The 12,081-nt window shown below is 43.2% G+C and overlaps 1 protein-coding gene across 1 annotated transcript in view; it reads left to right on the plus strand.

Annotated features, from left to right (window-relative positions):
• Nucleotides 1-9,667: 9,667 nt before the first annotated feature.
• CHRDL1 (chordin like 1) overlaps nucleotides 9,668-12,081 on the plus strand; it is a gene marked incomplete at both ends in the record, with an annotated part of 32,600 nt that continues 30,186 nt past the window's right edge. Inside the window, 2 exons of the mRNA XM_084213145.1 lie at nucleotides 9,668-9,764; nucleotides 11,481-11,593. Of these exons, the coding sequence (XP_084069271.1) occupies nucleotides 9,668-9,764; nucleotides 11,481-11,593 (210 nt within the window). The remainder of the gene's footprint in view (nucleotides 9,765-11,480; nucleotides 11,594-12,081) is intronic.

The following is a 12,081-nucleotide window of genomic DNA, read 5'->3' on the forward strand; positions in this document are numbered from 1 at the left end:
GAATATTTATTTTTTTTCTCAGTTATTTATACTAAAGGTGATTCATGTGCCACTAAGGCATCTAGGAATGAGATTTTTTAATTCTGCCTTATGCACAGACTTTTATGATAAGCCTTACAATAAAACAAACAATGTGGACACTATTTGTTAATAGTATCATAATAAAGTCAGCTAACACCTAAATTACACTTTGTAGTTGCTTCTCATAATGTCTGCCTCCTCAGAATCCAGGATTTCATTTCAGTCAACATACTCTGCCCTGCTAAATTGCTTCTCAGCCCAACTATTTGTTTGCTTCTTTTCTATCCTAAAAAATTCTGAACAACTATCAAACCCTCATTTTCCTTGGACAGATGCATATTTGAAGAAAGAGAAGGGAACAGAGAAGTGCTGGATTCTCAATATGTCCCTCCAGAGAGAAGCTTAATGAAACAATGTTTTAAAATAATTTATCCTATTGTTGGGGTTACAATGAGATATTAATTCAGTTAAAAAAAATGTAACAGGATAACACCTACTATGCAATGGTTATCCAGAGAGCCAAGCATTTTCTCACATGGCATTGTAATTATTCTTTCTACATGATGCAAAATAATAAAGTAAGGGTATTTACAGAGAAGAAACTTTTCTTTACATATAATGTAAATCGGTATATGGAACAGAGAACTCATGGAGTGTCATGATTTTTTTTCTCAATGTTCCCTGCTGAGCAGTGCCACAATTAATCAAGCTTTCTAGGTTTTAGTTAATTGCTGGACTCCAATAAATTGGTTTGTACTGGCACTGGTCCAGGTCTGATAATTTCACAGCCTTGCAAACTGCAGCATGTTCACACAAGAACCTTGAAAGCAGGGAGCTGGGATAGAAAAGAATAAAAGAAACTCTTGTTCTGTTACGTTCCATTAATACTTTAAAAGCCAGCCTACTAGCAACAGTGTCTTCACTGTTTGTTTTTCTCCATGTATTTTATACTGATGTTTTTAATGATGAAATTAAGTCCCCCCTTTCCTCACTTCAAACTTTATTTTGTAGCTGGTTATTCTCAAAGAGCCATTTCTAATTTCACCATTATCCTCTTGGACATTTCCACTGTTCCCATCCTCTGTTGAGCAGTCCTTGTGACTTTTTGACACAGCTCAGCTATTTTTTTCTGTCTCTGCAATTTTGTTCATGTGAAAGGATCACCATTTTCTGTGAAGGAAAGTAAAGACTGGCTTTATGAACTAGGCAAGAGAAAGGAGCGGTGCTCCCCTCTGGCCTAACTCAGTGCTGGTGAGTGCCCTCACGGTCTGTCGGACACTGAGGCAGAGCCCGCCTTGGATTTTCCTAAGCCTGCAGTCAGAATCAAGCAGGCTGGCATCACAGTTCAGTGCAAGTCAGCATGTTAGGGTCTGTTATAAGTACACACTCTTGCTATTAGAGGGGAAGACAGCTCCACAGCCATTAGTTCATTTTACAAGCGAGCTCAGTTACACCAAGGACTTTGTGTCCTCAGCTCTCACTGGCAGCAATGGGATTTTCAAGTCCTCAGCCCCTGGCAGGCTCTGGCTCCATGCTGGCACATATTTGACTTTGCTCTCCCTAGAGAAGAGATCAATCATTTGGCAACTTCAGTTTTACTAATGGGTTTCAAAAGCACTCTCACACCAGCAAATTTCTAAGCAAAAGAATTACATAATACCCAAGGTGTTCAGAAACTTTGTTATTGTCTTTGGCTTACCAAAGTGAAATTAGCAGCACTAATCACAGTTTATAAAAGTATATTTGAATTGCAATTGGAGCCTCATTCAGCCTGCCTTGACTCCTTCCTGTCATGCATTGGGAGACAGGGCTGACTGGGTTTATCTGGTGGATGCCAGCTGCAAAGAAATGCCTCAGCAAGTGGATCTTTATCATGGTATGATTAATCCATAAGATTTGTTCCAGCATTTTTTATGCATAGCAGGACTAAGAGCAAATCACTGGGATTCTTTTAAACTCCTGAAAATTTTTACCAAGCGTGATTCTAATCAACAATCGCAACAGCAAGAAAGAACTTATGTTGTTTTTATGTGAACTGTGCCACCTTCTGCTGTTTTCAAGAATGAGTGGTAGTGAGAAAACAATGAAGGTGAAGCTGATCCCAGAACTCAGAAATAATCACTATAATCACGTATACAGATTCTCTGATATTGCTTTTCAATTGCTGAAAATAGCATGTTATATGGATTTACACTTTTCTGAAAGCACTAATTGTGCTTCCTGCCCCCAAAATACTGTCCATACAGGAATTATAGATGAAAGTTTGAACTGAAGATTTGAACTGGCTATTCATGCATCTCATGAATGTACCAAAGAAATCTATATTCCTACAAATTGTCTTGAAGTTTTTTGACATGACAGATATGAGAGAGAATTATAGGATCGTAATTACAGCTGCACACACACTGTGGTGGTAATAGGTATTTATAAATATCTGGGATAGATAAGATTAGATTAGATTAGATTAGTTTTCAGATGAACACTTTGAGGAAATAATGAGCACATGCAAAATTCAGGAGGGCCTCACCTCTGAATCCATATATTTATTCTACACATTGGGATTCTCAACACCCCATCTAGCAAAGTGTCATTTACTCTAGGATGCAATGAAACACTGTGTGGTTGCCTTCTCCTGCATTTTCATTGCTGCTGGCAGGTTTTGTGAGTCTCTTCTTACTTGTGTATTTGGAACTTAAATTTAAAGAGATATATTTTATTTGCATTTTTTGACAGAACAATGAAAAACTTTCAGCTGCTCTTCAGTCCCATCTGAATATATCCACAGCAAGGTAATGAGGAATTGGGCTGCAGTTTGACATTTTACATAATGCCTGAATTGAAATTTTAGGCTCACGACATCCATCTGTCTCACTGGCAAATAAATAAATTAATTTCTAGTGCTAGAGGACTGACAACACACTGTGGATGAAGTCCATGCTACAGAAAAAAACAGGAGGGTGAAGAATGCTCATGACCATCCTATGCCATAATCACAAAATCATGCACATCTGAAGCCCTTTTTGTTGAACAGTATATGTGAAGCCTGTTTGGTGAACATCCAGATTGTATTCCCAGTATGATAACTGGGGGTGCTGATCCAAACCACAAAAAGTAATTTAGAGATTTTTATAAAACCCTGGGAATAATTTTTAGCATCTTAAGATACATTTTTCAAAGGGCTTCACTGAATTTATGGGAATGCAGAAATCAAAGGATGTTCATCATTATGCTAAAGATTTCCTTTCATACATTTTTAGAGTGAAAATTTAACCACAGATAAACAGAAGAAAAAAAAAAAATAGACAGGGGTATTGTGTCATGCCTCTAATATCTCTGAGAGCTCCATGTCTGTTGCAATTAAAAAAACTCCACATGGTGTGTAAACATGTTAGCATTGGCATGGATCTTTTAGCCTGTTTTTTTTTCCCCTCACAATAACTGAGAAATAATAGCAGGATACCTTTATGCTGCTCAGTCACTGTGAGGCACAGCACAGGGACATGGACTTCTACCGGCAGTGTCACATTATTTATCTGCTTAATTTCCATTCTTTTTAATGAGAATTGCATGGATGAATCTCTGTGCTTATAAAAACTTAGGGCATCCTTCAATCTTTAATGCTCACTATCAGGAGCAATTCTTTCCTGTCAGGACACCAGAATGCAGAGCATATTCAAGCAGTGAGTTCTGCTTGGCAGCATGAAGGGCAACCACTGTGGATGTGATGCTTCTCCAGAGCTCTCTGTGTCACACGTGTGCAGCAGCCCTGAACTCCACAAGCTGCACTAACAGCCCACTGCTGAGCAAGAGCACAGAGCAAGGGGCTTGCTAAGTTGTGAATGCTGTGTCAGCCCTACCATGGGGCTGTGTTAGATGTGACACAAGGCAAAGCAAAACAGGCTGTGGCAACACACAAAGAGTAGTGGTTTGTCCTTGTCCTTCTTGGTGAGAGTTAGCAAGAGCTGGGACAAATGGAACAGCTTGAGGTGAAGCACTCCCAGGATCCAGGGGCACTGGCAACCTTGCCAGCCCAGAAGGGTCACTGACCAAGGGGCCAGCTGTGAACATTCCATTCATACACAATGTCCAGCATGTGCCACATTATCCTGTGGCCTAACAACCCCAACCCTTGCTGCAGCACTGTGCCATGGGAAGATGAAGGACAAGAAATAGATGCAGCCATTGTATGTGACCAAGAGAGCTGTCAGACTGCATCTTCAGTCAAAAGTCCTCAGGGACATCCCAGCAACTGTGAACAGCTTGAGCAGCAGGACCAGGACTGGGAGCCTGTCCTTGGAAGTCTGGGTTTCCACCAAGTTGCCAGTTTAGTGAGTCCCAAAACCTCACTTGAGAGAAAGGTTCTTTCAGCCAATTCTCTACAACCTAAATCTGCCAGAATGGATAAAGAACTCCAGTTCAAAAAGCTTTATGTTCAGCAAAGGTCTTGCACCTGAATTAGTATCTCCAGGGACCATCAGACAGCAGCATCTTCTGAAACAGTCTTACAGAATGCAGTGGAAAGTGCTGGCATCTATAGCAACTTTCCCAAAGCACTCTTCAGGCCAAATAAGGAATTTATTTTCAAAGAATCCCTCTGCAAAAGAATTCAGGTCACATAGTCTATAGAAAATATTTTGCTTCTCATTGCTACTACACTGACTAGGCATAAAGAGTACTGCAACAATTACTGTTGTCTTTACACACACTGGATTTTGTATCAGCACAGAGAAGAAAATACATGGAGAAAAAAAATACATAAAGAACACTGACAGAGTTGGGTGGATTGTTCTGGAGAATGTCTCTGCAGTAAAACTGAGCTCTGCCCAGGCCCAAAGCTGCATTTACTGAAGTCTTGTAGCTGCTATCAATCCAAACTATTAAACCTGTCTACAAAGACCTGTGGATTCCTAATCACCAAGATTTGCAATAGGGTCAGTTCAGTCCCACATCTGTGTGTCTATGTTATTCAGAGGCAATTTATCTCACAGGCTGAGCCTGTACAGTCTAACCCAGCACAACACCTAAAGGAAAAACATTCCTACAGCTCCACAATTTAGAAGCACACACATGTGCTTAACTCTGCTCCATGAGCATGGGTATCCCTGTGTGGGACTGGAGCTTGCTCACAGCCGGTTCTCTGCTTTCATGCGCAAGTTACAATCATACTTCTGATTCAGAGTTACCATTTCTTTCTCTGTTTGCCCATCCGGGTTTCATACAGTGGCTGTCCCTAAACTATCAGTCTGCAGCCATAGGCATCACACTGGGAACTAAGAGCTTTAAGCAATGGTTATTCCTCAGGAACATGGATTACTGCCTGCGCACAGCAAGACAGAGTGGCAGAGTGACACAGAAGTAGGCATGGAGCAGTGTTTTCAAAATGCTTAGCTCCAGAACTTTGTTTTCATTATTAATTATTAGAAGTTATGGAGTTGCATTTGACTGACACACAGCCTTGGCTGCTCATAAAGTCACACTACAAAAGCCTTAGCAAGTCATCTATTCTTTCCTCATGCTAGTATAAAGTTTTACCATACACTGTACTTTCAGTGTTTTTGTCTAGCTAAGGTACAATGGAAGAAACGAAAGTTCTGCTCAATTTTCAGCCTTCTGAAAATATCTACTAAGCCTGAGAGGTGTATGACCTCGCAGCAGTGCTTCCCAAACACCCTGGTCCCAAACTAAGGCAAATAGGTTGTAATTTGTTTCTCCACATGATGTCTTTTCATACCTCATCCTTTTTCTCAGATCATTTGTCAAGAGTTCACTGATCTCTTCTTATTAGTTACAGGGGCTACAAGAAGACAGAAAAAGAATGTTTGACCAAGCATATAATGAGTCATGGGTTTAATTTAGTTCCACCAGAATCTCAATGTGACCTTGAAACCTTCTAACACAATAAATCAGACCAGAGGGTATCAGCAGAAGGTGTCTGGCAGATCCCAGTGGATGCTAACTCCGTCAGGTCTGCTTCGGGGGTCACCCCGATTAGGAGAAGCCCATTAAAGAGCCGTCTCGGTGTGGAGCCCGCTCTCCAAGAAAGCCACCCGTGGAGCTCTGTTCCCGCGGAGGAAAAGTGGCCACGGTCACCCAACCCGCAGCTCGTTTGAAGGCGCCGGAGCATGGCCCCACCGCCCGGGCGCGGGTCCCGCGGGCCGCAGCTGGCTCCGCGGGCGGGAGGGCAGCCCGAAGGGCGAGCGGGCTCCGAGCCCCGCGTCCGGTGTCGCCCCTTTCTGCGGCCCCCCATGGCGGAGCGGCTCCACCCCAGCCGTGTCAGTCACGCCGCTGTGCCGGGCGGCGGGCGCGGGACGCGGGCGAGGAGGGGGCCGGGGCGGAGGCGGACGCGGACCTGCTCACCCCGCCTCCCGCCGCCGCTCGCTGCCGGCGGGGCTGCGGGGCAGGACCCGCCGCCGAGCATCCTCCGGCCGCGGGGCCTCGCTGCGCTCCTCGCCGGGGCGGCAGGCGGTGGCAGGTGCCCCAGCCCGGGACCTTCCGGAGCGCCCAACCCGCAGCGGCCCGCAGCTCGGGCGTAGAGGATCCCTCCCTCTCCGCTCCCGTCCATCAGTCGGGGGTCGAGGGCTGGCGGCGGCGGCGGCGGCGGCAGGACCCCGTCAGTCCCCTGCTTGCCTCCCCATTAACCCAATCTAAGGGGACATCTAAAAGCCGCGGGAGAAGATCATGGCAACGTGAGTGAGCAGCGGAGCCGCCTGGCCGGACCCCCCCCGTACCCGGCGGAGCGGAGCGCGGAGCCGCGCGGTTGCCCCAGCCCGGGCGCTGTTCGCGGCGGTGTCCGAGCGGAGCGGAGCGGCCTCCAGCCCTGCCCCAGGTTTGTGAGCTTTGCTATCCGAGACGAGGCCCCGGGAAGGCGCGGTCCCGCTCCCGAGGCCGCGGCACAGACAGCCCAGCGCGGGGACTCGACGCCTCCCGGGCGTTCCGTCCGTCCCGTTTCGCAGGTCCGTGTCCCGCCGCCCCCTCGGGGCAGCGCCGGCACCTGGCCCGGCCCCGGGCAGGGGGCAGCCCCGAGCCGAGCTCCCCTCCCGGCCCCGGGCGGGGCGGCGGGCGCTCCCCGGGCCGGCGACCAAGGGGCGGCTGCTCTGTCAGGGCAGCGAGAAGCGGAGCCCGCGGGAGAGCCGCCCGCCTACGGCCACCTCCCGACGGCAGCGGGCGGACGCGCCGCAGGGATAAAGCCTCGGGAAGAGCGGAGGGAGAGGGTTCACACCGCGGCTGATGGAGGGGAGCGTGGCCGTCGGGACTGAGCTGTCCCCGCCGCTGCATCACCGCAGCCCCGCGCCTCGCAGCCCCTGCCAGCTGCCCACGGCACTGCCATTTTTGGATTTTGCGGGTTTTTTTCGCTAATCGTAAAACGTGGCGAGGCCGGACACCGCCTCTTGTAGTTACCGAGCCGGGCTCTTTGGAGGGAGAGGCGTTAAACAGTGCTAAGTAATTAATGTAAGATGTGGATGACTTTAATTGTTTCTACAATGCAAAAAAATACACCAATAATTAACAGGTTAATACTAACTGAGATTATTTAAATCCAGAAATATTTTTAGGACATTGCCCTTTGGGGAAATAAAGGGAGTGTCCTAATAGTGAAAAGTATGTGTTTATATTTGGAGTAACAACAATACAGAAATTAAAGGGAATTAAGAAAGACATCAAAAGTCTCCATCCCATTTCTGTTATTAACTCCTCCATCTCACACTACTGTGCACCATTTCTAAAAACAAGCAGTCCAGTTTTGTAATGTTCTTCCTTTTTCAAGACCTGACATTTAAAATGGGTCGATTTCTGAGCCTTTCTATTCCAACTAACCAACCTAGCTAACAGATAAGGTGCTGCACAAAGGATAATTGTGCACCATTTATAATTATTGTTTGCTTAAGCAATCCCTAAGAAGGCTGAAATATTTAAACATTCACATTTCTGCTAGTCCCAGTGATGTGCTACTGTTGTTCTGAATGCATGCATGATGTCCTGGGACTAAATTATGAGGTTTTAATGTTAAACAGGTTTTTAAAAGGATGTTTGGCTTCAAAAATGTCCTATGTGATTTGAATATTGGAAAGGAAAAAATTACTTAAACTCTTCTTCTGAAATTGAAACATTATTCTCAACTTGCAAAATAAATGGAAAGTTATGTTTTGTTACTGAATAGGGACTGTGCTTTAAAGAAGGGGTTTCTCTAAACATTTTCAGAGGCAATTTGCATTGTTTTGATTGAGTTTACTGAGTACAGAGTAGTGGCACAGGTTTAGTTAGTTAAGGAAGATGTCCATTGTGGTTGTGGTTTGGGAATACAGAGAATTTTTGAATAGTGAAGGTAATGAAGCCGCTGATAAAATCAGATCACACACCCTTTGTTACACTATCCTAGGTCTCAGCAGTCTTAACAGGAAGATCTTCATTTCAACGGCTTCTTAACTTACTGTTTAGTTTCTTTAAGTTATCCACCACCTTACTTATGCCTAGAGAAATTATTATTTTTGCCTTGATTATCTGTAAGTTTGAGCATATTAATATACAGCTCTGTTATTTACATGAAATCTGAAGAGGCCAAATTACTTTACAAAACAGACTGCTCGTTTTTCCAATAGTGAGTCTTTTTGGGGTTTTTAAGATTCTGTAAAACTAATAGTGAATCCATATCAAGGCTTTTAAAATCACACCCAAATCTTTCCAACATTTTAAGTTATGAACAAGTGCACTCTGGGAAGATAACACTTTTGTAATGAATGCTTATAAGCATTGGAGCAGCAAAATAGTAGAATCTTAAGGTGGCTGTATTAAAAAAAATCTACTTGAGTTAGTTAGTTAATTATTTCTGTAAAATAATTCACTTGTTAAACCTCAGAAAAAGATAAACAGAATCGCACATGCAGCAAGTACAATACCAGCTCTGCATCACACAGAGAAGAATAAATTAAGCTTTGCCCAACATGCAGGATTTTGACATTAAAGATCTACAGGAATGAAGATGCCAGGCCATTCCCCCCACTCTGCTCTCAGCTATCAAGGCAGCAGAAGGGTTAACTCTAGAAAAATTAATTATACACAGTACCAGAACAATAGTGGTGGGGAGAGGGGCGAAGGGGAAAGCTGAATAGTGCTGGAAGCCTATTAGATGTGGTAAGGAAAACTCCCACTGGCTGCAGCAGGGCCAGAGGCTCACCCTGAACAGGAACTTCCACAGTGCAGGACCTGTACTCCAGGGACACCAAGGTTACTTTAGGACGAAGCAAACATGTTGCAATTGATACCAAAGATCCCTCTAAAGTGATGCTCTACAAGAACATAGCCCAAACTAGTTTCTTGGGAAAGAGAACTTTCAAAAATTTAGATTGCCTATTTGCCAGATCGCTTTGAAATAAAATAAGGACATTTTTAGAAGGAATATCCAGTTTTCAGCTTTCATGAATAGGAATGTGGCCCCTTTTCCAAAAATTAAATGATCTGAAGACAAAGCTGTCTCCGTGAAAGGAAGATGCATGATACAGATTTATTTTTTTGTTCTGGCAGTTTAGGAATTCTGTGTGCTGGATGAAATAATTGAGTATCTTACAAGATTTTACTTTAATTAATTTTTTTTCCCTACAGCTCAACATTCTCTTCTTGGAGGTTCTTTCTTTTTCTGTTGATGATAAAGATGGAAAGAAAGTGGATATTGGAGGATTTTCATTTTATCTTTTTTGGTGTGCTCTGCCTCCTTTTCATAGATGGAGGTAAACTAGAACAAGTAAAACGTAAGTAGACTTCAAACAAAGCTGTCATATTCACCTAAATTGGACATTTTCCTTCTATTTTCAGATGTGGTTTAGAAAACAATGTCCTAAACCTTCTAACATTCTTCCTCCTTCTACTCCTGTATTTAGTAGAATCAGGCCACAGCCACACTTGGGGTACATTTTCCTAAAGCTGTAGAGGTTATAGTGCATCATAAAGAACATAACTCATCAGTTGGAGAATCTGTTTTATTTCAAATATCCTGTGTCAAGAGTGTGCTTAATTCTATTTAGTAACCTCTGTAAACATGTGACAGATTATCTGGATTTGTCCCATGTGTAAGACTATTGTGCTGAAGTTTTCAGCTAGTGTAAAACTTGTCCAAGAGTGTTCTGTTGTGTTGTAAAAACAACCTCATATGAACTGGATTAGATTCTCAACATCCTTTGAGAAAATTAAGAGTCACTCTCTTTAAAAACTGTCAAAAACTTGATGAGAAGAATTGAAAAGAATACAAACAAAATAAAGGGAGCATTTCTGCAAAGCCTGTCATCTGTGGGAGATGTTAACATATTTCAGAAATCATGGCAAGGAGGAATAGCTACCCAAATAAGTCTAGGAGTTATTGACTGCTTCAGCCTTGTTAGTAGGTCTCTGGCATGCTCTCCCTACCTGCACAGGTGGGGTTTTGGCCTCCTTCTTACAAAAGACATTATTTGTCCTTAAAAACTTTTAGCCCCAGTATCAGCAGGTTCTGCTTCCAAGGAAGATGGGGGGAAACAAAAGAGAGTGAGTTTCAGAAAGACCCTCTGCCCCATTGAACTCACTCACAGAAAAACCATGTGCAGCAACGTTGTTCAAAGAAAGAACAGTGAGAAATTGCCAAACTCCAGCTGTCTGCTTTGTCACATCCTGTGTTCCATTTGTCATGCTCCTGTGTGAAGGGAAAGCAGATCACAGCTTCTGCTAACAGTCCCTAGCTCTGGCTAACTTCTTCTAGCCCAGTGAATGTGAAGACTGTCCCTGGCTTGGACTAGCACATGGAAGATGGGTATTTTTTTTGAAGATATTCTGTACCCACAGTATAGATATATCATCTATACTGTGGGTAATGAATTAAACTGAACTTGGATAACACAAAAGAATTCCCACATGGAAACACATGAGAAACACCCTTTTACTGTAGAGATTTGAGGTTTCAATGTGAAACCATAGTGTGACAGGAAGGGACAGGACAACAGTCTGACCTGTCTGTGGATTTCTGCAAGTCTGTAACTGCAAGATCAGAAGTGCTTAGTGAACAAAAGATCTTAAAATATTTTGAAAGCTGATGCATAAATTATTTCAACATTTCTCTGTGGTACAACCTGGGATTTTCCTGAGTTAGACCAATTGCTTTGGTTTTGCAGTGAAGAGGTTTTGTTTCCTATAAGCCTGTTTTAGTGATCAGGCATTAAATTTTCTTACCTAAACAGGTGAAAGGATAAACTCACCTTTATGAAAGCCATTTAATCATCATCTCAGGAGTTGCAGTTTTGGAAAAATTTGAGGCCATGTCATTTATTTTGGTTTGGAAGTTAAGAAAAAACAGCATGTCTAACTAAGGGGTTTTCTGTTGTGTAATTCTCCAGGAAAAGAAAAAGTAGTTTACAGAAAACTGCACATCTAAATATACTTCACAAACATGAAATGGAAATTTTCATTCATAGCTCTTCCAATTCTTTACTGTTTTACAGATTCAGATACATACTGTGTGTTTCAAGATAAGAAATACCATGTAGGAGAAAGATGGCATCCTTATCTAGAACCGTATGGCCTTGTTTACTGCGTTAATTGTCTTTGCTCAGAGGTAGGACTGCTGAGTTATTGATCCTACAACTCCTGCTTGCTTCATTGACTAGAATCCTTTCTCATGTAGCTACAGTTTGACAAAGCCCAAACCTGTTTTCACTAGTGGGTCCTGGTTAGGCTTCAGGAAATAGAGGCAGGTGATCCTAGTGAAAGGAAAATATTAACAGAGAAGGCCAATACTGGCAAAAAATACTGGCAGAGCATAGACAAAACAACTCCTTAATTAGCCAGAAGTTTTGTGGATACTGGGCATTACATCTCAGCTGATCAGGCCCCACTACCTAAATATAATCCTTGCAGTTCCACCAATATGGATGATTATGCTGAACCTGAATTTGGTACTTTGATCTATGTACACTGCCAACATCTTCCAGTCAAAGCATCTGCTGCCCTAAAGTGCTGAAGGAACAGGCTTAGACATCACTGTTAGTAAAAGTCAGTCAAAGAAGAATGAGATGATGAAACATGAGAAAAGGTTGTGGGGAG

The sequence above is a fragment of the Fringilla coelebs genome (genome assembly GCF_963513975.1).
Source record: "Fringilla coelebs genome assembly, chromosome: 11".
Taxonomy (NCBI): Eukaryota; Metazoa; Chordata; class Aves; order Passeriformes; family Fringillidae; genus Fringilla; species Fringilla coelebs.